This window comes from Anolis carolinensis, unplaced genomic scaffold (genome assembly GCF_035594765.1).
Source record: "Anolis carolinensis isolate JA03-04 unplaced genomic scaffold, rAnoCar3.1.pri scaffold_7, whole genome shotgun sequence".
NCBI classification, from domain to species: domain Eukaryota; kingdom Metazoa; phylum Chordata; class Lepidosauria; order Squamata; family Dactyloidae; genus Anolis; species Anolis carolinensis.
In genome coordinates this window covers 5,548,534-5,573,110 of record NW_026943818.1, presented here as the reverse complement: position 1 = coordinate 5,573,110, position 24,577 = coordinate 5,548,534, and the positions used below count along the sequence as shown (strand labels likewise).

Genomic DNA, 24,577 nt, shown 5'->3' with positions numbered 1-24,577 from the left:
CTCATATAATGCAGTTCAAACTTATTATTAAAATATTATTTTGCTTATGTAGACATATGGCAGAAAGTACCTTGATGGCTTTCACATTTCTAGTATAGATTAGAGTTGTGCGTCTAATTCGTTTCTCCCGTTTCCTTCGTTTCTTTCATGTCTTTCATTTCTTTGGGAGCATGGAACAGGAAGTCACCTCCCGCTACGGAAATGAGCTCAAAACAAAAGTATGCAGGAGTGGGTCCTGGCTCCTGGCCTGCTTTTTTGGCATCAAGGATTGAAAGGTGCTCAGCTGCAGGTCCTGGGAGGCACAGGCACTCCTGAAAGCCACACATGAATTCTCTTTCCAAAGTGTGTGTGTGTGTGTGTGTGTGTGTGTGTGTGTGTGTGGTGTGCAGGAGTTCCCTGTGCCTGCCAGGGCTTGCAGCCCAGCACCTCTTACTCTAGAGTAAGAGGCGCTCATCTGCAGGCCCTGGGAGGCAAAGGTACTCCTGCAAGCCACACATGTATTCTCTTTCCAAGAAATGTGTGTGTGGTGTGCAGGAGTTCCCTGTGCCTGCCAGGGCTTGCAGCCTAGCACCTCTTACTCTAGAGTATGAGGGGCTCATCTGCAGGCCCCGGGAGGTACAGGTACTCCTGCAAGCCACACATGAATTCTCTTTCCAAGGAGTGTGTGTGTGGTGTGCAGGAGTTTCCTGTGCCTGCCAGGGCTTTCAGCCCAGCACCTTACTCTACAGTAAGAGGCGCTCATCTGCAGGTCCTAGGAGGCAAAGGCACTCCTGCAAGCCACACATGCATTCTCTTTCCAAGGAATGTGTGTGTGGTGTGCAGGAGTTCCCTGTGCCTGCCAGGGCTTGCAGTCCAGCACCTCTTACTCTAGAGTAAGAGGTGCTCATCTGCAGGTCCTGGGTGGCACAGGCACTCCTGCAAGCTACATATGCATCTCTTTCCAAGGAAAGAGTGTGTGTGTGTGTGTGTGTGTGTGTGGTGTGCAGGAGTTCCCTGTGCCTGCCAGGGCTTGCAGCCCAGCACCTCTTACTCTAGAGTAAGAGGCACTCATCTGCAGGCCCTGGGAGGCGCCTGCAAGCCACACACACACACACACACACTCTTTCCAATGTATATTTACCATTCCAAAAATGGCAACAGTTTCCAACATCAGCTCTAATTATTGATTGATAGAATCTATGCCATCTACCAGTCTTCATCTGCTTGTCCATAGAAAGTCATGACAGCCATGCCTAAGAAACTAGAGCTGATGCGGTCTATCCAATGCAATTTTCTGAATTAGTGCCCCAAATAACCCAGGAATATGCTTAAAAACCAAGATACCAAGAATTTTTTTTTGGTTGGGCTGTGTCATATGGTGTTGTGTGGATCTTTTTGTTTGGTTCCCCACAAATCTTATTAATTTTCCTCCTGTTTCTCCTGCTGAAAGCATCGTCTGCCAACCTTTCCCTTCCCATCTCTTTCGCATGGGCAGCAACTTTGCTTCCATTTCTCCTGACCTGAATCAGATGAGGAAATGTCATCGTAGTAGAGAAAATTGCTACATTTCTCTAGCCTGGAATTAGATTAAAATCTTCCATCAGAGGGTGGTTGGCTCATTACTGTTATCTTGGTTAAACAAGAATGGAATCCTGGGTCAGATCTAAGACAACCGTAGCATCTGCGTAAGAGCGGAAAAGCGATGCTCTGACAATATCACTCTTATCTTTCTCTCATTCTGGTTTTTCCCTCTTTTTTTCTTCACGAGGCCATTTTGTAATGGAAGATTGTGGCTGTTATCTCATGCAGACTCATACTGGAGTAAACTTCAATGAATCCAAGGAGATTTCTGATGAACCATTCTAGATCCCACAAGGGCACCATTCAGACAGTGTTACTCCCAATGGGCATTGTTCGGACCCAAACTGTTTTGACTACTTGGAAGGTGAACTGGCTGTTCAGGGAACCGATTAAAGACTATATAGTTGAATCAAACAATAATTTATTGACTGGCAATTTTAGACTTTCTCTCCTCTTGAATCTCACTACAAAGTCTTTATGAGTAGAGGTAAAGTCTTTGAGAGAGAGACACAGTTCTGGCTGAACTGAGGCTCTTGAATCTTTATTTCTTCTTATCGTCTCTTTCTTGTATGGTGTTCAGTTGTCTCTAAGACAACCGTCTTAGAGACAGCTGAACACCATACAAGAAAGAGACGATAAGAAGAAATAAAGATTCAAGAGCCTCAGTTCAGCCAGAACTGTGTCTCTCTCTCAAAGACTTTAAAGTTTAACTCCAACTAGACTTGAATACAGCTCCAACTGGAAATAAATACAGAGTGCGTGCTCTCTTTCTGCAGCACAGCCACTCAACGTGCCAAGGCATTTCAAGGAGTCTCTAAAACAGTAGTTCCCAAACTTATTTGGTCTGCCGCCCCCTTTCCAGAAAAAATATGACTCAGCACCCCCTGGAAAGGGAGCGTGGCTTAGAGGGTGGGCATGGTTCTTGCTCAAGAGGGCGGGGCTGAGCCTCTCCCCTAGTCCAAGATGAAAGGCTGTGAGGGGAGGTGGGCGGGGCCACAAATGGGCGGCCAGGACTGGGATGGGCGGAGTTACGAGCTCTGAGGCAGGGCTGAGCTTCTATCCCTGTCCTGCGGTGCCTGCCAGTACACGGGCGGGGCTAGAGGAGGGGGCGGGGCCTCCTCTCAAGTACCTGAAGGGACTGAACCTCTATACCCCTGCCCCCATTTTCTAACAAGAGCTTCAGGAGAGGTATGGAGGCTCAGGCCTGTCTCACGCTCTTGGGAAGAGGCCCCGCCCCTAGTCCCACCCTTTAGTCCTAAGAGGCCTCTCAGGAGAGGTATAGAGGCTCAGCCCTGTCTCTGGATCTTGGGAAGAGGCCCCGCCCCCACCCCTAGTCCCACCCTTTAGTCCTAAGAGGCCTCCCAGGAGAGGTATAGAGGCTCAGCCCTGTCTCCAGGTCTCGGGAAGAGGCCCCGCCCCCACGCCTAGTCCCACCCTTTAGTCCTAAGAGGCCTCTCAGGAGAGGTATAGAGGCTCAGCCCTGTCTCAGGCTCTTGGGAAGAAGCCAAACCCACTCCTCTAGCTCCGCCCCTTGTTTCCTAACAGGCACCTCAGGTGCTCAGCCCTGTCTCTGGCACTTGGAAAGAGGCCCCGCCCCTTCTCTGGCCCCGCCCCCATGTCCTAATAGGTGCCATCACCACCCACCTGGATCACTGCAGTGCCCACCAGGGGGTGGTAGCACCCACTTTGGGAATCACTGCTCTAAAGGGAAGAGCAATCGACCTGAAGCTATCCTAGCCTGGGTTTCCTTAAAAAAAAACCTCTCTTTGCCCTGACTGGAGTGGTGGGTTTTTTCCGCTTGTGCTTTTCCTTCTAGCTAAATGAGAAAGAAGGTAGCCGCAATTGGTTGCCACGGGCCTGTTTTGGGCAAAAAAAAAAACAACATGGTGGCTTGCAGGAATGCCGGTGCCTCCCAGGACCTGCCGCCGAGCATCTTTTAATCCTTGCTTCCAGACTAAGCCGAATAGTCCAGATTAGCCGGAGGGAACCAACCAATCCGAATTTGTGCACAAGCCTAGTACAGACAGGCATACTTTGAGAAACACACATACACAGACACATATCTCAAATAAGATTGTTGATATTTGACTGCAGTATTTGATATTTTTCTATGCCTCAAGCCTTGCATGTAATCTCTGCAGCTGTCTTTCACAATTCTGAACCAGTGAACCATCTGGATATGGAGGCAGACACATCCTCTTGCCTATAGCTTCAATACAAGAAGTCATTAAAACTGTGCAAATGCTTTAGCAACTTCTCGGATGCCAACTGGCACACAGTGTGGTTCACTGGTTGGCTGGAATGTGTTCTGACGCTTCCATCCATCGCCGTGCTCCACAAATTAGAACACACTGGTCTATGCGGCATTTCACGTTTTCTGAAAAGTTCAATTACCAACAGTATCAGAAAACAGTTCACAAGGAGCATAGTCACTGAAAATAGGGGGTTCCAACAAATCAGTGTCAACGCTCGGGGACTCCAAAACAATAACAATCTCATCCAAGTCTCACAAATGTGTGGGGCTTGGCAGCCTCAAACGCTAATTAAATATCTGCAGTTGGAGGTTTTGTGCATTTCTATTGATGCCCAAGCTTCTGATAGCCAAATTTCTACAGATGGAACATCTAAGCTGTAAAAGGGGGTTTGGTATTACACAAGCTAAAAAGAAGAGGAGAAATTAAAAATGAATGTAATACATCAGTGAGAGCAATGCCTGAGTTTCCTGAGGTGGGGAAGCAGGGAGTTCTCCCAGGCACTATCAATCTTCAGGTCTTGCAGGCTAAAGGCTGCAAAATTCAACAATTAACTGAAATGAATAAGGAAAAGGAGGAGGAAGATGAAGAGGCAGAGGAGGAAGGAAGGAGGAGGAGGAGAGGAGGAGAATCACAGAATCATAGAATCGTAGAGTTGGAAGAGACCTCATGGGCCATCCAGTCCAACCCCCTGCTAAGAAGCAGGAAATCGCATTCAAAGCACCCCCGACAGGTGGCCATCCAGCCTCTGCTTAAAAGCCTCCAAAGAAGGAGCCTCCACCACAGTCCGGGGCAGAGAGTTCCACTGTCGAACAGCCTTTCTCACAGTGAGGAAGTTCTTCCTGATGTTCAGGTGGAATCTCCTTTCCTGTAGTTTGAAGCCATTGTCGCCCTCCTCTGGACGCTTTCCAGCTTGTCAACATCTCCCTTCAACTGCGGTGCCCAGAATTGGACCCAGTGTGATCCCAGGTGTGGTCTGACCAAGGCAGAATAGAGGGGAGCAGGACTTCCCTGGATCTAGACGCTATTCCCCTATTTATGCAGGACAGAATCCCATTGGCTTTTTTCGCCGCCACATCACATTGCTGGCTCATGTTTAACTTGTTGTCCACGAGGACTCCAAGGTTTTTTTCGCACACACTGCTGTCAAGCCAGGCATCGTCCCCCATTCTGTATCTTTGGATTCCATTTTTTCTGCCAAAGTGAAGTCTCTTGAATTTGTCCCTGTTGAACTTCATTGTGTTAGTTTCGGCCCATCTCTCTAGTCTGTCAAGATCGTTTTGAATTCTGCTCCTGTCTTCTGGAGTGTTGGCTCTCCCTCCCAGTTTGGTGTCGTCTGCAAACTTGATGATCGTGCCTTCTAACCCTTCGTCTAAGTCGTTAATAAAGATGTTGAACAGAACCGGGCCCAGGACGGAACCCTGCTTGTGGCACTCCACTTGTCACTTCTTTCCATGATGAAGACGACGCATTGGTGAGAATCACCCTTTGGGTTCGTTCGCTTAGCCAATTACAGATCCACCTAACCGTAGTTTTGTCTAGCCCACATTTTACTAGTTTGTTTGCCAGAAGGTCGTGGGGGACTTTGTCGAAGGCCTTACTGAAATCCAGGTACGCTACATCCACGGCATTCCCTGTATCGACCCAACTCGTAACTCTATCAAAAAAAGAGATCAGATTAGTCTGGCATGACTTTTTTTTTTGGTAAATCCGTGTTGACTATTAGCAATGACCGCATTTGTTTCTAAGTGTTTGCAGACCACTGAGAAGATAAAGATGAAGAGGAGGAGAAGAGGAAGAAGAAACAGCAGTAGCAACAACAACAAAAACAACAACAACACTAATATTCCTTTTGTTGGCTGGAATCATTGGGTTGCTGTGAGTTTTCTGGGCTGTATAGTCATCTTCCAGAAGCATTCACTCCCGATGTTTCACCCACATCTATGGCAGGCATCCTTAGATGAGGTCTGTTGGAATGATGTCCAGGGTGTCCAATCTAAACAGGCTATAAGTGGTACCGTAAAGCTAAAAGAAGCTTCAGAAGAACACAAGCAAAGGTTGTCCCATCCTCTAATGTGAGGAAAAGTCCAAATGAGGTAGGGAAGCAGGTTCTGGGTGAAGGGAACCGTGTGAAAGAGATTTTCCCCTTTTCTCTTCAGACCCTTTGGTCTGCTTGTCTTGTTGGTGAACCTTCTAGAGATGTCTTCTTCACTGCTTTTTTTCTGGGGAGATCTTCCTGTGCTGGAGGATCTGTGGAACCTATCTCATTCTTTGCTTTGATCCTCGGTCTATATTTAGCCCCTGGATATATCTGCTATCTCTACAGGATTGTTCCGCACATCTAACAGAAAGGTTAGATCAGTGATTCCCAAAGTGGGCGCTGGAGCGATCCCAAGAGTGATGGCACGTATTAGGACACGGGGGCGGAGCTAGAGGAGTGGACGTGGCTTCTTCCCAAGAGCCCGAGATAGGGCTGAGAATCTATACCTCTCCTGAGTCACTTGTTGGGACACAGAGGGCGGAGCTAGGGATGGGGGTGGGGCCTCCTTCCAAGAGCCCGAGACAGGGCTGAGTCTCTATATTTCTCCTGAGAGGCCTTTTAGGACTAAAGGGAGGGGTGAAGGGTGGGGGTGGGGCCTCTTCCCAAGAGCGCAAGACAGGGCTGAGCCTCTATACCTCTCCTGAGAGGCCTTTTAGGACTAAAGGGTGGGGCTAGGGGTGGGGGCGGGGCCTCTTCCCAAGAGTGCGAGACTGGGCTGAGCCTCTGTATACCTCCCGAGGCACTTGTTAGAACACAGGGGTGAGGAATATAAAATGCAATCGGGTAGAATGGTGAGCTGGTTTCCAAGAGATGGTGGTGAGCTCTTCCATACTGCTCCACACCCTCCTCTAGCCCTGCCCCCTGTGTCCTGGGATAGAAGCTCAGCCCTGCCTCAGAGCTCGTAACTCCACCCATCCCAGTCCTGACCGCCCATTTGTGGCCCTGCCCACCTCCCCCTCCCAGCCCTGGATCTTGGACAAGGGGAGAGGCTCAGCCCCGCCCTCTTGAGCAGAAGCCACGCTCACCCCTCTAAGCCACGCCCCCTTTCCAGGGGACGCTGAGTCATATTTTTTCTGGAAAGGGGGAGGCAGGCCAAATAAGTTTGGGAACCACTGTGTTAGATGATACCCATCACCTTGCTACCTTCTGAGGTTCGCAACTCTAGAATGAGGAAGTACAGCCACTACTGGACGGTGAAGCAACAGTTCCCCCTGTGGCCGGAATCGTGAAGCTGGAAAAATGTTTTAAAATGCCTCTGAGTCTGTCTAATGTATGTTGTTTGTCTGTTGGCACTGAATGTTTGCCATATATGTGTTCATTGTAATCCGCCCTGAGTCCCCTTCAGGGTGAGAAAGAAGGGCGGAATATAAATACTGTAAATAAATAAATAAATAAATAAATAAATAGAAGACAGTTTGCTGGCATCTCTTTGTAGACATTTAGCTTAGCTCACTTGTTGAGTTCCCTGGCATAACAGCAGCTCCCTTGTCTGCCACCTTGAATACAGACTTGTACTTTATTGCCTTGAGGGGGGAGAAATACAGTTGTGTTACCATGCGGTAGGCAGAAGTGGAACGATTAGTAAAATTTGTTACCAGCATGCTCGGAACAAAATTAAATTAGAAGTGTTGCTTTGCTGTCAAGATAAGAAGCAAGCCGGGGAGATAATTCTCCACTCTCAAACACTCAATTACTTTGGTAAGTCTGTATCAGATACAATAAAAAAATAAATAAATAAGGCCCGAGCCTCCGGGAACAGATGTAAATGTTGTTATCTCTATCACAGTCCGGGGGGGAAGTTAAAGAGGCTGTTCCATCAAGGCAGGGCTGTAATTGCTAAGGCAGGCGAGAGAGCTTGGGTAACCAGGAGCAGTTATCTTCATTTGGCCAAGGAAGGCTGGGCCGCTTCTGTAGAGGGCTGGGAAATAAGACACGTAGGAATGTCTGATGCTTTTAGAAACGTTGCGCGATCAAGCCCTCCCGAAAATCTGGCAAGGCAAGTATATTTTACTTAAAGGGAGCATGTAATTGCCTTGCTAAAGCAGCTTCACTAGCTGCAGGTCTGATTCAAAATGCTGGTTTTGAAGTACAAAGCCTTCTAAGGCTCAGTCGCAGACAACATGAAAGCCAGTATCTTCCCTTACAAGCCTGCCTATGCGTTACAATCTACAGGAGAGGATTTATCTCCATCCCACCATGCTCCTAGACGATGATGATTACGATGACGATAATGTTTTGTGTCAGGAATTGTGATGTCTCAGACACCTTTGGCCCATGACCCCGCAGCCATAGATCAAACTGAAGAGGATTTGGGCTTTCTTCCACCTCAGCAAGATCCCGTCCCTTTCCAGATGTATCCTGTTGACATTTCCGTGCCAGAGCCAATTAGGAATGCCCTTGAAACAGAGCCTGGTTCTCCGGAAAGTTTGGTGTTTGATAGAAGGGCTTTTCTCAAAACAGATCGCTCCCAAAGACAGATTTTAAGGAGAAGTGTGAGATTAGCGGAGAGAGGCGATTGTGGCTAAGTCGGTTCTCTTGGGAAGTTTTGGGGAGGCAGGCATCTGGTGCGATGTTGAAACAGATCCGTTCTCTGGGAAGATTTGGGGAGTCAAACACCTGCTTGGGAGGAGCTCTTGAACTTCAATAAAAGTTCTGTGCAGAGTTTCCCTGTCGTGGTGTCAACGTGACTATTAACTAAAGAACATTGTCTCTTGTTCCTGAGCTTCCAAATGGCCCACCGGCGCGTTTACTCACGAGAAGTCTGGGAGTTGCGTTCCACTCCTTGCCAAGTTTGGACTGTGTTTCAGATCCATCGAATACCTTGCCTTGCCTTGAATCCTTGTTCTGGACTTTACTTCAAGAACCTTCCTGTGAAATCTTGTTCTTTCCCCCACTCAAACTTCCAAAGAGTTTGAGTGTGTTTCGGTTATTTGGATTAAAGACTTTAGACTCTAATACTGGATAAGTAACTTCATTCTATTGGACTATTTTTGATCTTTCCTAAAAGGTCAACTGCTTGACTATATACTCTGCTTATTTTTGTTTAATACTTTTATTGCTTTAATAAAGATAGTAGATTGTTTATTGGCCTCCGTGTTGGTTTCCAGTGTTCGCGCTGCCTAGGGGTGTTACAGGAGTGACTTGAGAAACTTCTGGTGTACAAGAATTGGCCATCTGCAAGAACGTTGCCCAGGGTTTTCCTGGATGTTTGATGTTTTACCATCCTTGTGGGAGGCTTCTCTCATGTCCCTGCATGGGGAGCTGGAGCTGACAGAGGGAGCTCATCCACACTCTCCAGATTTGAACCGGCAACATTCAGGTTAGCAACCCAACCTTCAAGTCAGCAGTTCTCTCAGCACAAGGGTTTAACTGATTCCTATACTGAGGTGCCCGATGATGATGATTATGATCATGTTGATCTATATATTCTGCTTGATCCCTGTTAAAGGAGACTCAAAGGCTCAGTCATGGCTGACCAGGAATTGATTGATGTGTTCTAAGTTGGACACATTGGATGCATTTTAAATGCTTTAATTCTTAATGTCTTAACAGTAGTGTGCTTATTGGATATAAGGTTTCTAGGGGCTCGGGCTGTGGCACAGGCTGGAGAGCAGCTGCAATGAATCACTGCAATGAATCACTCTGACCAGGAGGTCATGAGTTCAAGGCCCGCTCGGAACCTATGTTTGTCTTGTCTTTGTTCTATGTTTAAAGGCATTGAATGTTTGCCTATATGTGTAATGTGACCCCTTCGGGGTGAGAAGGGCGGAATATAAATGCTGTAAATAAATGAATAGGTTCTGTTTCAGTTCACATTGTAAGCCACTCTGAGTTCCATTGGGGCAAACAGTGAGATACAATTCCAAACAAACAATAAATCAATCCAAGAAAGGAAGAGACGATCCTTATGGAAAGGATGGGCAACATGTTGGACCTCAATTCAATTTATGCCTGTGTAGAAAGGTCCTACACTTATCATATAATTCAGTTTGAAACTGCATAACATGGCAGTGTAGATGGCCCCTTAGTTACAGTCTTGTTATAGAATGTGTTGTAGCTCAGCAAGTGGCAGAGGATTTTTCTGACATTTCAGAGGACGAAGGGTTTGCTGGGTTTCAAAATGAGGAGTCTGTCAATGTTAGGACAGAATTGCAGACAGTTGAGGTTGATATTTTGTATTCCCAGGCATCCGGGGAAAGTGAAAGTTCCAGTTCTCTTGAGACATAGGTCTTCGGCCTATGGGGAGTTTTCCTGAGAAGCCAGATTAGGCCTGAGAATGGAGGGAGTGAAAAATAGACAAATCAGGCATTCTCAGAGAATCTGTAATAAAACCTTGAAGACCAGGTGTGTCCAACATGATCTCTTGGTTACTTGGACAGTTGGTGTTGGCTTCACACCTCGCAGAGGAGACAATGTTGCCATATGAGATGGCTCTTGTCTCTGCTCTCAAGTTCATGATTCAAGTCTTCTCAAGTTTCCTGCTCTGATCCATGCCTTTGTTTCCTTGAAGGGTTTACCTTGGAAAAGTTTCTGTTTTTTTGTTTATGGATTTATGTTTGAAGTTCTGCTGTGGATTTTGGTTCTCTTGATGTATGTTGGCATTTTTTTATTACTGCTATCTTGTGCACAAGATACTGGACAAAAGCTGTCTTGTTGATGTTTGTGTGTAAGGATTGTGCCAAATATAATGATCAAAGTAACACTGAATGCTCTTTCAATCCACCCACATTGAGTGTTGTGTTGGGTTAAAGGATCAAACATTGTTTCAGTGTTATGTTGGGTTAAAAAGTCAATGATGGCAACTGAGGAAAGTTGGATGGGATGGCAAACTGTGCCTAAATGCACGACCAAAGACTAACAGGAAAGGGGAGAAAGCCTTAGCAAATTTTTCCATAAAATATATTGATTTGATGTGCACATTTGATGTGTTTATTCAGCTCCAACAGTCTTGGTGTAAATTTGGGTGAAAGGGGGGGCAATGGTTGGGGGACCCTACCTCTCCCTGTTTTCTTTCTTTTTATTACAAATTTCATTTGCTTTCTTTTGAAACTGTATCTGTTGCCTCCCAGAGGCAGGAGGGGATCAAAGGCAAGCTTCTGTGTATGTAACAGATTCCGAATACCTAATTTCCCCTTATAAAAGGCCTTGTTTCACACACAAAATACAGAAGCAGATCAAAGCCCAGACTCGTATTTCTTGAACAGCTTTCGGAAGGCTGTACATGCCTGCGAAAGAGAAGAAGACGGAGAGGCAAGTGGGAGCTGATGCAGCACCAAGGCGGATAATTGAGAGGCTCTTAATTAGTCATAAAACATAAAACATTTCTACAAATCAGAAGAAGAACTGGAGATCCCATATGCTTGCTTCTCTGCTCTCGTATAACAAACTAAGGGGAAGGACAAGAGATACTGGGGAATGGATTGCCTCGGAACTGTAAAAGAAGCTCCTTATCTCGGGATGAAGATGAAACTTATCTCTGGACAAGAGGAACCCAAATCCCCATGGTCTTAATTAAGCTATAATGGGATGGCGGAGCTAGTTTACGAGGCAATAATGCAGCCCTCAAGAGACCAACCATCAGCTCAGACAAAGGGGAAGAATCAAATTGCAGTCAAGCAAACAGTTATTTGGCCAGATACAAGGGGAAAACAAAGAAGGATGCAACCCTTGACAATGCTCAATGACCAGAATATTTTGCATCTGTGGCAAATTGATATTTCTTGGCAATGCGGTGTCTTCCAAATTCTGCAAACACCAACTCACATAAGCCACAGCCTAGTTAACGGTTGTGGAATACACTATGTAACACGATTTTTGCTCCACATTTTGCGCTAGATTTTCAATGAATATCTTATCGAGTCTCAACCAGTTCAGCATAGTTTGTGGCAACAACATTAACAACGTTTCCGGAGTAGAGCAACTACTTTCAAAGTAAGGACTGCACACTTAAACAGGATGAACACTTTCAAAGCAGGAGGAGAACGTGTTTTGTTATTTTGCATGGTTCAAATAGCCAGATGGTTTGCATTCCCCGAATTATGTATTTGTATTTGACTAGTTAACACCGATACTGAGTATGAACTTTCCAAGAAGAAATGGAGGACGCCGCTTCTGCCAGGGAATGTGGTACAGCACAGAACAAAAATCCTGTTGACCAGAAGGTTCAGCAATTCTTTTTTTAAAATTACTCTTCGTCTATCTTGCGGTTTGAAAACAGCAATTGTGAGTAAATAAATAAGTACTGCTTTTAGCGGGGAGGAAAAAGTGCCCCCGAAAAAACATGCTGACAGTCCAATGAAGGCCTCTATGAACGACAAAGCTCCTTGGCATGGAAGAATGGAGCAACAGCATCGCCCCATGGCAGAGTTGAACACTGCATCCAGATGCCGGAGATTGGAAAATGTATGTTTATGTACTATTGTACATAAACATGTACTGTTTATGTTTTGGCTATTGCATGTTTTGGTTATTGTATGACGGGCATCGAATATTTGCCATATATGTACCCGTAATCTGCTTTGAGTCCCCTTCAGCAGATAAGAGTGGACTATAAATAAAGATGATGATGCCGATTATTATTATTATTATTATTATTATTATTATTATTATTATTGTTATTATTATTTTATTATGACACAGCAAACAAGATAGATATGCTGGATTTCGTATCACAAAATCACAGGTCTGGTGTGTTGTGTTCCAGAACTTTGTCAGTCTGGATTCGGAAGTCCCACAGTATCTTTGCGTGCTCATTTTCCAATACTTTTGCAGGTTTGTGATCCCACCAGTTCTTTGCTGCTGGCAGGTGGTACTTGAGGCAAAAGTTCCAATGAATCATTTGGGCCACATGGTTGTGTCTGTTTGTAGTCTGTCTGTGCGATTTTCTTACAGCAACTGAGGATATGATCAATGGTTTCATCAGCTTCCTTGCACAGGCTGATTTTTCGATCTTGGCCTTAATTGCCTTTGTTCTGATGGCTTGCTCCTGGGCTGAAAGGATCAGGCCTTCTGTCTCCTTCTTCAGGGTCCCATTCGTGAGCCAGAGCCAGGTCTTCTCCTTATCAGCTTTTCCTTCAATTTTGTCAAGGAACTTTCCATACAATGTTTTGTTGTGCCAGCTGTCAGCTCTAGTTTGTAGTGCGGTTTTCTTGTACTGATTTTTCGTCTGCTGTGCTTTGAGGAGTTTCTGATTATCATTATCATTATTATTATTATTATCGTCATCGTCATCATCATCACTGCATCAGGTATATTGCAGACTTACCTCCTTCCTCTGCAGATTTGATGAAATCTGTCTCTCTTAATCCGTTTTTCTGGGCTTTTGATCTCCCTCCTCTCCATTCTGTTTCCGGATATTATATAAAATGGCCCACCAAAAACTACAAATCATTTCTGTTCAAAACTGATCCGGACCCAAGCCTATCTCCTACTTCGAATGAGTTATGTATTTGAGAAGACATAAAGGCCAGCAGGAAATAAATGATAATGGTGGTGCTAAATACCATACCAAGCCCCGGGGGGATCCCGAACCTATTATCGCAGACTTGCAATATGAAAGTTAAGTTCTGCTCAACTCTTACCAATTAAGAAAGAGTCTAAAATATCTCACCGGCATTCACAGCCTTCTGCACATTTCACACACCTTTCCCACGAAATCCAGACAGTTCATATACTGACTATTAGCCCATTAAAATTTTATGGAACACATACTTCGAGCTTATTATTCTCTTCCAAATATAAAGTTGTGCCAGCTGAAGACTTCATTCCAAAAACTTTAGTGTGAGTATATTGTGATACTTTTTTGTGGAAACCAAGGCCTGGTCTGCATTGACATATAATGCATATCTACACATATAAATCAGTGTAGATATGGCTCTCACATCTGAAAGAGAAAGCTCTAGCTTTTCTAGGATGGTCTCGGAAACCCTCTGCTTATTTCTAAGGAAATATATATTATTTCGTGTCAAATAGACACGAAATAAAATAAATATCTGAGGAAATAGGAGAGGCAATGCATAGAAATATTCGTACAACCAGCACACTGTTTCTGAGTCAAGATTCTCCCGCAGCTTCATCATTTCTTCACACTTCCTTTGCAAAACTATTTTCTCGCACATCATAAATGGAAAAGAAAACCGTGCTCACCGAGACATATTCACAGACACCTGAATAAGCTTTTAGAAACAAAGCAATTGAAGATAATAAAAACTTCCCACTAAGTTTGAAAATAATACAGCCTCTCCATATTGAAACTAAAATGAAATAGTTTAGATCTATATTCTTCCCATAAAGTTCTTAAGAATGGCTTCTCGTGCTTCTAGAATACTCATCGACTTTGTTATATATTTTAATTTCAGTTTTATGTGCCGTAGAGCTACTAACTAACTGCTGCTGGCGGTTTCATTTTTCTTTTATTGTGAGCTTTTTTGTTATTCTTCCATTTGTATGTGAATGCAATGCATGCGTATGCCTGTGTGCACATTTAATAAAACAGCTGAACAACACGTTGTCAGGTGGAAACGGGATCTGAGAAGGATACTATACAACTGAAATAGCTTTCGAAAAAATGGAATCTGAAACAGGCATTTATATTCATTCAGCATCAAATGTTTTGGTGTATGCCTTCCTCGGTAATCTCTGTTGGAATGGGAAAGATAAACAGCATCCAATGGCAGTTATAGAATTCCCAGGATATACGCATGGATCAGAGGATGTTGCTGGAGGCAAGAGTTGTATTATCCTCTAAACTAATGCCATGTGGAATCAAGGTGCCAAGTCTCTTGATCCAAAAAGCATGCTTTTCTTAAGCCACATTGGTACATAGCGTTGCTCTCCTGAAAATATGGTCATGTTGGAAAGCCAGTGTCTCTCAGAACAGCAAAATGTTCCTTCTCTCATTCTCTCTCTCTGCATGCATGTACAGATGAGTAGGTAGAAGGACAGGCACATAGTTCAATACAATACATGTGCCCCTGGCATCCACTGGGGTTTGGTACCAGAACCCTCTAGGGCAGTGATTCCCAAAGTGGGTGCTACTGCCCCCGGGTGGGCAGTGATGGCACCTATTAGGACTCGGGGGCGGGGCCAGGGGAGGGGCGGGGCCTCTTCCCAAGTGCCAGAGACAGGTCTGAGCACCTGAGGCACCTGTGAGGACACAGGGGGCGGAGCTAGAGGAGTGGGCGTGGCTTCTTCCCAAGAACCTGAGACAGGGCTGAGCATCTATACCTCTCCTGATGCGCTTGTTGGGACACAGAGGGCGGAGCTAGGGAACAAGGCGGGGCCTCCTTCCAGGAGCCTGAGACAGGGCTGAGCATCTATACCTCTCCTGAGAGGTCTTTTAGGACTAAAGGGCGGGGCAAGGGTGGGGGCGGGGCCTCTTCCCAAGAACACGAGACAGGGCTGAGACTCTATATATCTCCTGAGAGGTCTTTTAGGACTAAAGGGCGGGGCAAGGGTGGGGGCGGGGCCTCTTCCCAAGAGCGCGAGACAGGGCTGAGCCTCTATATACCTCCCCTGAGGCACTTGTTAGAACATGGGGGCAGGATATAGAGGTTCAGCCCCATGAGGCACTTGGGAAGAGGCCCCTCCCACTCCTCTAGCCCCACCCCCTTTGTCGTGGCAGGCGCCACAGGACAGGGATAGGAGCTCAGGCATGACTCAGAGCTCGTAACTCACCCATACCGGCCCTGGCTGCCCATTTGTGGCTCCGCTCACCTCCCCCTCCCAACCCTGCATCTTGGACTAGGGGAGAGGCTCAGTCCCGCCCTCTTGAGCAGGAGCCACGCCCACCCCTCTAAGCCACGGCCCCTTTTCCAAGGGGCACTGAGTAATACTTTTTTTGGAAAGTGGGTGGTAGGCCAAATAAGTTTGGGAACCACTGCTCTATGGAAACTAAAATCCATGGATGTTCAAGATCTTTGTGGCCTCAATAGGACAAAGAAGAGCCTACATGCATCATCAGTGACAACATCTGACTAGGTGGAAGGAAGAGGAAGGTACGCTTGACACATGAATAATTACAACGTGGGTGTGTGGTGGTGGTGGTGGGAGGGGCGGTTGGGTTTGGAATAGGATTATTCAATCAATGTCTTCAAATGTATTGTTTGCACGATTCTTACCTTTGCTACGTCGCCGACTCCTGTACTGCTCAGTGTAGAAGGTCAATTGAGTCTCGTCATCAGCTTCAGAGCCGGAGTTGCCCTTGGCACGGCCAAAGCCAATCCCACCTACAGAGAAGCAAAGTCAAGGGAGGCATCAGTGTTGGTTTGCAAGGGAAGAAAAAGAATCAGGGAAATGTCGAGCTGGAAGGGAGCACCAAGGGGCTCCCTGATGGGGCAAGAATCCACAGTGAAACCATTCAAGACTGATTTTGGTTTGACGAATGTCAGGGAAGGAGATCTCATCAGCTATTGGGTTTGTTCCACGGTCAAATAGCTTTGACCATCAGGAAATTTTCCCTGATGTTTAGTCAGGGTTTCCTATAATAAGAAATCAATACCAGCTAGAGAAGTGGTTCTCAACCTGTGGTCCAAGGACCACCAAGAACTAAAATATGGTCCGCAGCCTCACTGTTAGTACACCATTGTAACAACAGCGACTGGTTTCACGAAACCTTCTTATAGTGTCAAGGCAACAGGGATGTTGGGAGAGGAGAGGCTGACTACCCATGAAAGGCACAACAACAGACCTCCTGACTGCTGCTTCTCCTCCTCCTCCTTCCCCGATTGGAGCCATTCCATTTGGCGCGTGGAAGCAGGGTGCCTTGGTGTCATTGTTTTTTAGCCCTGTTCCTGGGATTATTTGGGGTACTGATTCAGAAAAATGCATTGGATAGACCATATCAACTCTAGATTATTAAATATGGTTTTATGTGGGTGAGCAGATGGTAACTACTGGATGGCATATGTTCTGTATCAGAAACTAGGGCCGGCCTGTGGCGCAGCTGGCTAGTAACCAGCTGCAATAAATCACTACTGACCGAGAGGTCATGAGTTCAAAGCCCGGGTAGGGTTAAGCCCCCGACCATTAAATAGCTCGGCTTGCTGTTGACCTATGCAGTCCTGAAAAACAGTTGCATCTGTCAAGTAGGGAAATTTAGGTACACTTTATGCGGGAGTGTGATGACCCATGGGCCTTGTAGTCCTGCTCAGGACACTGTAATTCCTGATGAAGATGAAAACTTGGGTTTTTTACCTTCCCAGTCTGAACTGGATTCCTCTCAGCCAGATCTTTCCCAGGCAGATCTGGGAACCTTGCACCTGCAAGAAAGTTGTCTCCCAGAAGTATGTCAAACAAGCCCAGAGCCTACTTCTCCCGTGTTCTTGCGCCGGGAGTTTTGTAAACAACAGAGAAGTTTGGAATCAGCTTCGCGCAGGAGTGCGAGGATTGCAGCTAAGAATGTGGCCAATTAAGACTGCTTCTCGTGAGAATCTTTGGGGAGTCTCACATCTGGTCTCGGAGTTTAGCTTTCGGTTCTGATTCCCAGAGAACTGCTTCGGCGGGAAAGTTAGACTCTATTTAGGTGTTTTACCCGCGTAGTAACTTCGCGGAGTCAATTCGTCAGCCTACGGAGCGAGTTGTGTCTGGACAGCGCGCTCCGATTCAAGCCTCGCTCCTGCTCAAGCCTTGCCTTGCTATCCAGCCTTCGCCTTGCTTCCCAGCCTTTGTTTATCTACGGACTTTGCCTTGTTTCCCAGGATCAATCCTTGCCTTGTTCCACGGATTTTATCAAGTTATTCCACGGACCTTGTTCTTGTTCTTAGTTACCTTGTTCCACGTTCAAGCCTTGTTTCAAGTATCGAGTTATTTCCTAGCCTCGCTCAAGTTTCATGGACTAAAGGACCTTGTCATCTCCCCTCACTTTGCTTGGCAAAGTGAGTGTTTCGGTTATTGGATTACAACTTTGGACCTTAATATTTCATATTGGACATTGTTTCTTTGGACTAATTTTGACCTTCCCTGAAAGGTCTACTTCTGAACTATTTCCTACACTTGCTTTTATTAACTTTATATATTTCCTTAATAAAGATATTAGATAGATTCTGGCCTCTGTGTATGGTTATTGGTGCTCTGCAGCCTGGGTCGTGACAGTTTGACTCCGCCACCCTAAGCACCAATTAACCTCGGCCAGAATGTCTACCGGAGTCGTACCTGGGCCGAGCGGCCAGCCGATTACCTACACCATCGACAAGGATGAGGTGGACCGAATCCGTGATAAGCTCAATGCACAGGATGGAGAAATAAAGGGTTTGAAGGAACGCGGAATTCGTCTTCCGGCCATGGCGTTGCCAACCAAGTTTACTGGAGAAGCTTCCAAGGTTCATGTTTTCCGTCGCCAATGTCAAGCTTATCTAGAGGCCCGTGCTGCCGAGTTTCCCCAAGAAGACATCAAAGTGGCGTGGGTTTACAGTCTTCTAGACGGGCCAGCGGCCAACTGGGCGACGGCATTGTTCGACCAAGCCTCTCCACACCTAAGATCAGCGCAACACTTCTTGGACCACCTCAAGGAGACTTGGGGAATCGAGGACAATTTGGAGGCAGCCGGTCACAAACTCCGTCGCCTTTTCCAAGGAGACAGACCTATGTCCCAGTATATAGCCGAGTTCCGAGTGCTGGCCCACAACACCGGCTGGAACGATGTAGCCCTCAGAGGACAATTCCGGGAGGGTCTCAACATTGAAATGCTGGAAGAAATCTCCAAGGTGGATCCTCCCCAGACCCTCGAGGCACTCATTGATCAATGTTTACGGGCTGAAGTCATGATTGCCAACAGGAAACAGTGGGTTCGAGGCCAGGGCGGTAGAGCCGGGGCAAAACCCCCCGCTCCCGCCAGCGTTCAGCCACGTCCAGTGTGGAGACCCCCACCACCATCCCCATACCCCAGAGGGAGCGAGGAGGTGCCGATGCAGTTGGGCAATGTGCGTCCCAGATTAGATGCCGCCGAGAAGGCCCGTCGTCAACGCTTAAACCTCTGTTGGTACTGCGGAAATGGGGGCCACTTCGCCAGAGAGTGCCCAGCCAAAGGGAAGCCTGCCGCCCGTCTTGCGGCGGCGTCCTCCACGGAGACGAAGGCGTCTGAGCCGACTGGCACACAGCCGGCGGGGGAAGCCAACGACCGGGTGTAGAGAGGCTCGCCAACCCGGTCAAAAAATCCATTCAAGAGCCGCCAACCGGGGTCCTGTTCCTTCTCGTGGTCACATTATGGTCAGCAAAAAGGGGACCCGTCATGATCCACGCCATGATAGACTCTGGAGCTACCAACAATTTCATTGATAGAGAGTATGCCGACTCTCTGGGATTACAATATCATGATTTCAAGAATGCCCGTGTGGTGCAAGCCATAGACGGCCGCCCCCTCAAGACGGGCCCCGTTAGCCAGTGGTCGGAACCCACCAGGATGTGGATAAGGGAACATATGGAAGAGATTTCCTTCTTTGTTACCGAGGTTCCCCATTTCCCTGTGATCTTGGGAATTCCATGGCTGACTCTCCACGACCCTAACATCTCCTGGTCCAACAGAGAACTACAGTTTGCTTCACAGTACTGCCAAAACCATTGCCTTGTAGCCAAGGTCTGCCATGCCACAGACACCGAGCCCATCATCACCCTGCCCAAGAAGTACTCCGAGTATTGGGATGTATTCAATGAAAAAGAAGCCGAGAAATTACCCCCACATAGACCTTATGACTGTGCCATTGACCTGGTGGAGGGGGCCCCGATCCCGCGAGGGCATCTATACTCCCTGACTGAACCAGAGCAAGAAGCTCTCAGGGAATTTATAGAGACAAACCTTCGTAAGGGATTCATTAGACCCTCTCAATCCCCAGCCGCCTCCCCAGTGATGTTTGTGAAGAAGAAAACAGGGGAACTACGCTTGGTGGTGGACTACAGAGCATTGAACAATATCACCAAGCGGAGCAGCTATCCCCTGCCCTTAATCTCGGATCTACTGGATCGGCTTCGAGGAGCCAAGGTTTACACCAAGCTGGATCTTCGGGGGGCTTACAACTTAGTTCGCATCAGGGAAGGGGACGAGTGGAAGACCGCCTTCCAGACCAAATTCGGATTATTCGAGTCCCGAGTTATGAATTTCGGATTATGCGGAGCTCCCGCAACGTTCCAGCATTTTGTCAATGACATTTTTCAGGACTATCTAGACAGGTTCTTGATAATCTACCTGGACGATTTTTTGGTGTTTTCTAGATCACAATCAGAACATGAGAACCACGTCAAAATGGTGTTACAACGATTGCGGGATCATGGACTTTATGCCAAGCTGGAAAAATGCGCCTTTGATCTACAAGAGGTAGATTTCCTTGGTTACCGCATCTCGCCTCTAGGGCTTTCCATGGATCCAGCCAAGGTCTCAGCAGTATTGGAATGGCGGGCGCCAACTAACAAGAAAGAGGTACAGCGTTTCTTGGGGTTCGCGAACTATTACCGCAAGTTCATTCCAGATTTTGCCCGCTGGTCTGACCCCATCACTAGCTGCATCCGTGGAAAACAGCCCTTCCGCTGGACTGATCAAGCAGAGAAAGGGTTCCAACATCTAAAGAAACTATTCACGTCCCAGCCAATTCTACAGCACCCAAATCCTGGAACCCCTTTTATTGTGCAAGCGGACGCCTCTGATGTGGCAATTGGGGCAGTACTCTTACAACCGGTGGGAGATCACCTCCATCCCTGTGCCTTTTACTCTCGTCAACTAACCACACCAGAGAGAAATTACACCATTTGGGAAAAAGAACTACTGGCCATAAAGGCAGCCTTTGAAACTTGGAGACATTGGCTAGAAGGGGCCAAATTCCCCATTGAAGTCCACACTGATCATCGTAATCTAGAACATCTAAGAACTGCCCGCAAGCTAAATCAGAGGCAGCAACGTTGGGCTTTATTCTTCGAACGTTTCAACTTCCAGATTCATTATGTGACCCCAGCCCAGACCAAGCAAGCAGACGCCCTGTCACGTAAACCGGAATACGCTGCAGGACGCAAGGAGACCTTTGAATCCCAACTATTACAACCCGAGAACTTTGCCACGCTCACGGTGGGGAACACCAAATCCATTCCCATTGGTTCAACTTCCCCTACTCCAGGACCCATCTGTGCTCAAGAAATCAGGGCTAGTCAGCAAGCAGATGCCTGGGCGCAGGACCAACTTCGCCAAGGTCTGCATTTTCCCTTTTCACTTAAAGATGGGCTGCTCTGCTATAGAAATCATGTTTATATCCCACCCGGACCGGGCAGGGAAAAAGCGCTTCGACTGTGTCATGACTGCAAACCAGCAGGACACTTCGGACTATTTAAAACTATGCATTTGATCCTAAGGGATTTCTGGTGGCCCAAGATCCGCAAGGATGTGGAAAAATATGTCAACACCTGCCCAGTATGCCAGCGCTCCAAGATACGAAGGGAGAAGCCCTCAGGGCTTTTACACCCCCTTCCTACCCCATCTCGCCCATGGGAAATAATTTCCGCGGATTTCATCACTGACCTACCACCTTCCTGTGGATTCACCACGATCTTAGTGGTGGTGGACCTTTTCACCAAGTTAGCCCATTTCATTCCCTGCGAAGGCCTCCCCACGGCCAAAGAAACTGCGGATCTATTTCTTCAACATGTTTTCAGACTACATGGATTGCCCAAGAGTTTAGTCACAGACCGTGGATCTCAATTCACCTCTCGTTTTTGGAAGGCACTACAAAAACTATTGGGCATAGACTCTCGCTTATCTTCAGCTCATCATCCCCAAACAGATGGGCAAACGGAGCGCACCAATGCCACTTTGGAGCAGTATCTTCGCTGTTATGTAAACTACCAACAGGACAATTGGGCTTCTCTGTTACCACTGTCTGAGTTTGCCTACAACAATGGAGTTCAAGCTTCTACAAAAGAAACGCCGTTCTTTGCAAACTACGGCTTCCATCCACGTTTCTTCCCCCCTGTTATTGAAACTTCAGAAGTTCCCGCAGCAGAGGATTGGCTGCAGGAACTCACAGCGGTGCAACAACTTTTGCTCCAGCAACTGGACCAAGCCAAGGAGGACTATAAACGCCACGCTGACAAACATCGCCAGCCGGGCCCCGAAATCAAGGTAGGAGATCGGGTTTTTCTGTCCACTCGCTTCCTGCCCTCCCACCGCCCTTGCCGGAAGTTAGATGCCCGTTTCATTGGCCCTTATCCAGTGGTGGCACAATTAAACCCCGTGACTTTCAAACTCCAACTTCCGCGTTCATTGCGCATTCACCCAGTGTTTCACCGTTCCCTGCTCCTTCCGGCGGATGGTGTGCGTCCTGATACAGACCAACCGGCCCCCCCTCCTGTTTTGATGAATGGGGAGGAGGAGTTCGAGGTTGAGGACATTTTGGATTCTCGCTTTCACCGCCGCCGCCTACAATATCTCATTGACTGGGTGGGTTTTGGCCCTGAGGAACGCTCTTGGGAAGACGCCTCCACAGTTCACGCTCCTGATCTAACCCGTCGCTTTCATCAGACCTATCCCGCCAAGCCACGACCTCGCGCCTCGGGGAGAGGGCCCCAGTTTGGGAGGGGCCTTGAGGAGGGGGATAGTGTGATGACCCATGGGCCTTGTAGTCCTGCTCAGGACACTGTAATTCCTGATGAAGATGAAAACTTGGGTTTTTTACCTTCCCAGTCTGAACTGGATTCCTCTCAGCCAGATCTTTCCCAGGCAGATCTGGGAACCTTGCACCTGCAAGAAAGTTGTCTCCCAGAAGTATGTCAAACAAGCCCAGAGCCTACTTCTCCCGTGTTCTTGCGCCGGGAGTTTTGTAAACAACAGAGAAGTTTGGAATCAGCTTCGCGCAGGAGTGCGAGGATTGCAGCTAAGAATGTGGCCAATTAAGACTGCTTCTCGTGAGAATCTTTGGGGAGTCTCACATCTGGTCTCGGAGTTTAGCTTTCGGTTCTGATTCCCAGAGAACTGCTTCGGCGGGAAAGTTAGACTCTATTTAGGTGTTTTACCCGCGTAGTAACTTCGCGGAGTCAATTCGTCAGCCTACGGAGCGAGTTGTGTCTGGACAGCGCGCTCCGATTCAAGCCTCGCTCCTGCTCAAGCCTTGCCTTGCTATCCAGCCTTCGCCTTGCTTCCCAGCCTTTGTTTATCTACGGACTTTGCCTTGTTTCCCAGGATCAATCCTTGCCTTGTTCCACGGATTTTATCAAGTTATTCCACGGACCTTGTTCTTGTTCTTAGTTACCTTGTTCCACGTTCAAGCCTTGTTTCAAGTATCGAGTTATTTCCTAGCCTCGCTCAAGTTTCATGGACTAAAGGACCTTGTCATCTCCCCTCACTTTGCTTGGCAAAGTGAGTGTTTCGGTTATTGGATTACAACTTTGGACCTTAATATTTCATATTGGACATTGTTTCTTTGGACTAATTTTGACCTTCCCTGAAAGGTCTACTTCTGAACTATTTCCTACACTTGCTTTTATTAACTTTATATATTTCCTTAATAAAGATATTAGATAGATTCTGGCCTCTGTGTATGGTTATTGGTGCTCTGCAGCCTGGGTCGTGACAGGGAGGCTAATTTAACTAATTTACAACACCATAAAAACTGCCAGCAAACACGAGGAAAGGAATGAGGAAGTACAGCCACTAGTGGACGGTGAAGCAACAGCTCCCCCTGTGGCCGGAATCGTGAAGCTGGAAAAATGTTAAATGCCTCTGTGTGTGTCTATACTGTATGTTGTTTGTCTGTTGCCATTGAATGTTTGCCATATATGTGTTCATTGTAATCTGCCCTGAGTCCCCTTCGGGGGGAGAAGGGCGAAATATAAATACTGTAAATAAATAAATAAATAATGATGATGTGGTCCAATGTAATTTTCTGAATCAGCACCCCAAATACCTAAACTGAATCTAAAGTTGACCAAAAATAGATTTTTAACCCTTTTGGTACTGAAGTTGGAGAGTGGTCCCTGGTCAAAGTGGTTCCTGGTCCAAAAAAAAAAAAAAAAGGCTGGGAACCACTGAACTAGAGCAAAATCCATTAAAGCAGTGAAATTTGCTTAAGTATTAAGTTGCCACTCAGTAACAGGCTCTATTTATCTATTTTTGTTGCAAATAGCCATTGGATTTATTTAGCCTATATCTGTGCATGCACCTTCAAGTCACATGTTGACTTATGGGTTTTGTCAGGGAAGGAAACCTCAGAGATGGTTTTGCCATTTCCTTCCTCTGAAATAGAGCCGGTAACACATGGCTACTTTTCAGAAGAATAGCCACCTCTGAGTTTTCAGAAGAATAGCCACCTCTGAGTTTTCCTTCCATCAAACCACATCAGAGAAGAAACTAGTCTTGTTGAATCACCAGATCTGCTCTCTTTGATCTGTCTAGTCATTGCTGTAAGAATAAGTATTTGAGATTGCAGTTTGCCTCCCTACGCTTCCTTTTAAGCGGCACCCTAAATGTCTTTAAAAGCTTGTTTGATCCATTTAATCTATAAAAAGTTTATCACTGCTTATTCCTGAAAGAAATCTGCTGTTCCAATAAAAAACTAGTTATATAAAATATGAGACACGGCTGTCATCAAGGTTGGCATATTATTTCCACGTCTGGGAAGACACTGTCATGAATGATGAATTAGATTTTTTTAAAGGAAGTGTTTACATTATTTTGGAACCATATCCTCCGGGATCATGCTCTGCTGTATGCAGTTTGATCTGCTGTATAGTCGATAGGCTTGTGCAATCTGGGTAA

At 46.7% G+C, this 24,577-nt stretch overlaps 1 protein-coding gene across 3 annotated transcripts in view; it reads right to left on the bottom strand.

Moving 5' to 3' along the window:
• astn2 (astrotactin 2) overlaps positions 1-24,577 on the bottom strand; it is a 615,168-nt gene that overhangs the window by 325,717 nt on the left and 264,874 nt on the right. For all 3 annotated transcript variants that reach the window (XM_062959683.1, XM_062959682.1, XM_062959684.1), the window contains exon 5: positions 15,972-16,079. In XM_062959683.1, the coding sequence (XP_062815753.1) occupies positions 15,972-16,079 (108 nt within the window). The remainder of the gene's footprint in view (positions 1-15,971; positions 16,080-24,577) is intronic.